The sequence below is a fragment of the Myotis davidii genome, unplaced genomic scaffold, assembly GCF_000327345.1.
Source record: "Myotis davidii unplaced genomic scaffold, ASM32734v1 scaffold524, whole genome shotgun sequence".
Lineage (NCBI taxonomy): Eukaryota > Metazoa > Chordata > Mammalia > Chiroptera > Vespertilionidae > Myotis > Myotis davidii.
In genome coordinates this window covers 342,796-345,975 of record NW_006299263.1, presented here as the reverse complement: position 1 = coordinate 345,975, position 3,180 = coordinate 342,796, and the positions used below count along the sequence as shown (strand labels likewise).

The 3,180-nt window shown below is 46.9% G+C and overlaps 1 protein-coding gene across 1 annotated transcript in view; it reads right to left on the bottom strand.

Annotated features, from left to right (window-relative positions):
* Positions 1-6: 6 nt before the first annotated feature.
* Positions 7-3,180, bottom strand: part of PNOC (prepronociceptin) — a 27,269-nt gene continuing 24,095 nt past the window's right edge. The window contains exons 4-5 of the mRNA XM_006774790.1: positions 3,058-3,174; positions 7-109 (exon numbers count right to left, since the gene is read on the bottom strand). Coding sequence (XP_006774853.1) covers positions 3,105-3,174 — 70 coding nt within the window. The 3' untranslated portion in view covers positions 7-109; positions 3,058-3,104. The remainder of the gene's footprint in view (positions 110-3,057; positions 3,175-3,180) is intronic.

Here is a 3,180-nt window from a genome sequence, read left to right as displayed (position 1 = left end):
GAGACCTGGAGGCGAAGCCTGACTCAGTGCCGTGGGAAGGGAGGAATCCGGATGCCCAGCCGGCAGGTCTGGGCCTGGCGACATGCTGTTTTGGGGATCACCCGGACACCTGGGGAGACAGAAATGATTATAATGACAAACCAGACAGTTCTACTGACCCTTCAATCCTATACACCCTAGTGACTGAGCGATGGAAAGGAGGCAGAGAAAAGCTACCAACTAACCAAACAGTCCCTAGAGCAGCAACTCCTTTACACCTGCTTTCCCTGGCTCTAATATATATGATACATACAGACCTATTATATAGCAGACCATCACACTATAGTCTATTGGCACGACTAGCAGCATAAAGGAGAGGCCTGTGGGCTGGTATTTGACAGGCACAGGGTAGGTGCCCGGCCTGGAGACCATTCTCTTATCCCTGGTATGTGGAGTCCATGTAGAGTCATTTATTTCTTGAATTACACCCTCACGTGTGGTTGTCTTACATTGCAAGTGCCCTTTCAGCCTGATTTCACTAATTCCTCATCATGAATGAATGTGCTCACTTTCCACTGCCTATGAGGGTCAAGGCTCCGACGGGGTAGGGACCGGGAAGGGACGGAAGATCCCCAGACCAGGTGAGGCCTTCTTGTCATTCTGCCTAGGTCCTGCACGCAATGTCTCTCCTTCCTAACACATCGCTACACTTTCTGATTAGGGTTCCTTAGCCCATTCCAGTGTGAGACAGCCCCGCTTCCTCCAACCTTAGAACAGATTGGCACTGGATGTCACAGAAGCATAGCATAGCACTGGCCACTGGAATCCCCCAAGCTGGAGAAATCTCGAGCCAGGGAAGGGCTGGTTGGGGTGGAAGAGAATAAAGGCAAGCTCATAAACACACATCCATCTTGGAACTCGGCAACCATGCATGTGTGGAAAAGAAATAGAGAGGTGGCTCTAGAAGGAGAGAGCGAGCAATCGACAAAACCCAAATGAGCTGGTGGATGTCTAGCGTTTCCATCAGGAAGTTTCCATCGTGAGCAGAGCAGCAGACAGAAGCTAGTCACCAGTTTTGTCTCAGTGCCGCTCAGTTGGAAGCTTAATAGAAAATGAGAAAAACCAATGGCCTGAATAGGAGCTCAAATAGTGTGTGTGGTTTTGTTTTTTTTTTTTAAATACATCGATTCCTGCAAATGTGGAAAAATAAATTGATTCCTGATTTTAAACCGTCTTTCAGTAAAGAAAATGATTGTACTTCAGAATCAGACAGAAGTTTCAGTTCCCTAAGAGCCACTTTATAGGAGAATGTCTAAGATTTGAGAGAATTCAACCCGTGCTACTTCTGAAAGATGGATTGTCAAGCACTGTGCAGATATGGCTTAGGAAGAAATAGAATGCTTGTTCAGGACCCGAGAGTTTGGCTTCAAAAACAGTGCAGGTTCATTCAGGGCCTTCGCAGATTAGTCATTCTGCTAAAATAAACACAGCGGCCTCTCACAACCGAAGGCACATGCCCATGTTTGGCCAGGGACCTCTTGCAGACAAGCTGGCCTACCTGCAAAGAGCCACGTGGGCTGCCTCCCTGCTGAGGTGTGAGTGCCAGAGATGAACATGCATTAATATGCTTTGAAGAAGGATGATGAACAATCTGGCTACCTTTGCAGTATGGGACACACACTAAAACAGCACATGCAGGCATTTTATTTTTTTTTGTTGCCTCGGAGGGAAAAGCCCCACTAGGGTCATGTTTTGGAAATGTTTTTGACCAACTGATTAGTTCTTTCTGTTAGGACGAGTTTCTAGACTATTTAAGAAGAGGTGTGAGGCTCTGTAGATGTTTTTAAAAATAAATATATGTTTTTTTATTTCAGAGAGGAAAGGAGAGGGAAAGAAAGATAGAAACATCAGTGATGAGAAAGAATCACTAATTGGCTGCCTCCTGCACGCCCCGCACTGGGGATTGAGCCACAACCAGGGCATATGGCCTGTCCAGGAATCAAACTGTGACATCCTGGTTCATAGGTCAATGCTCAACCACTGAGCCACGCCAGCTGGCCCCTGCAGATAATATTATGCCCATATGTGAATTAAGGCACATAGGCTTGATGGGTTTTCTTAGATTTTCAGAAAATTCTATTGTGCTAGCTCTCTGTGCCATTCAACGTTATAGATAGTAGATGGGATGAGGAAAGTTGAATTGGTAATGAGGTAATAGATCAGGGTTTTTAATGTTTATTATCTGATATGTATTATAGGTACATGTAGAAGCATGGTCATGGGGGTAAGAACAGACCAGAAGGGAGGAAGGAATAAGGGCAAGCACACAAACCAAAACAAACCAAAAATGGCCCTGGGAAGAAGCAAAAAGTGAGGAAAGATGAACCCTTAGTCCCGACTCTAAAAGCGACTGGGTCAGTTTGGCCAGCTTCTCAAAGCTCAGTGACGATGCCATCAACCACACGGAGTCAGTCCATCTGGCCAGTCCATCAGGTGGTAGGATGGACACACGGCAAGTGGAAGAAAGAGGAGCAGAAAGTGTAGCTCCTGGCCCTAAGAACAACTCCTACACTGGGGAGACTGGGAAAGTTTCATGGTTTCCATGGAATCCAGTCCTCTAGAGATATAGAGGGAGACATGGGGGATAGCTAAGCTGTTTTTGAAGGTGAAATAGCAATATCACAGCCACAGAAATAAGACTCAGCTAACGGCTGAGGGTAGGTCTAGCTACTGGTTCTTAGAGATAAAGTCTCTGAGAAAAGGTGAGCTGAATGGTTGCCATGGCAACCGAATAGGAGAATTGGTCCCCTTATCTGTCCCCATAGTAACTAAGCTCCTGGAGAGTTATAGAGGAATTAGTTATCTTAACCTACTACTATTATCCCCATGGTAACTAGTCTCTCAATGGCAGTGGTCAAGCAATCCTAAAAAAAAAAATCTTTGCTCCTGAAAAAAATGGTGGGCAGGAAGCAGGGGGGTGAACACCTTGGGGTGTGGGGGTGTGTGCTTGGGGGCTAATGCGCTAAGACGGGTATATGAGGTTTCTTCTTGCCCCCAGGTCATTCCTGCCCAACTCACTCATGGGTTGAAGTGGACGGTGCAGCTGGGAGGGGCTCCCCTTCCGGCTACACATTACCATTCCGGTTCAGGGTGCGCCGGCGCTGGCTGGACTGCAGACTCAGGACCAGGTACTGCCTCATG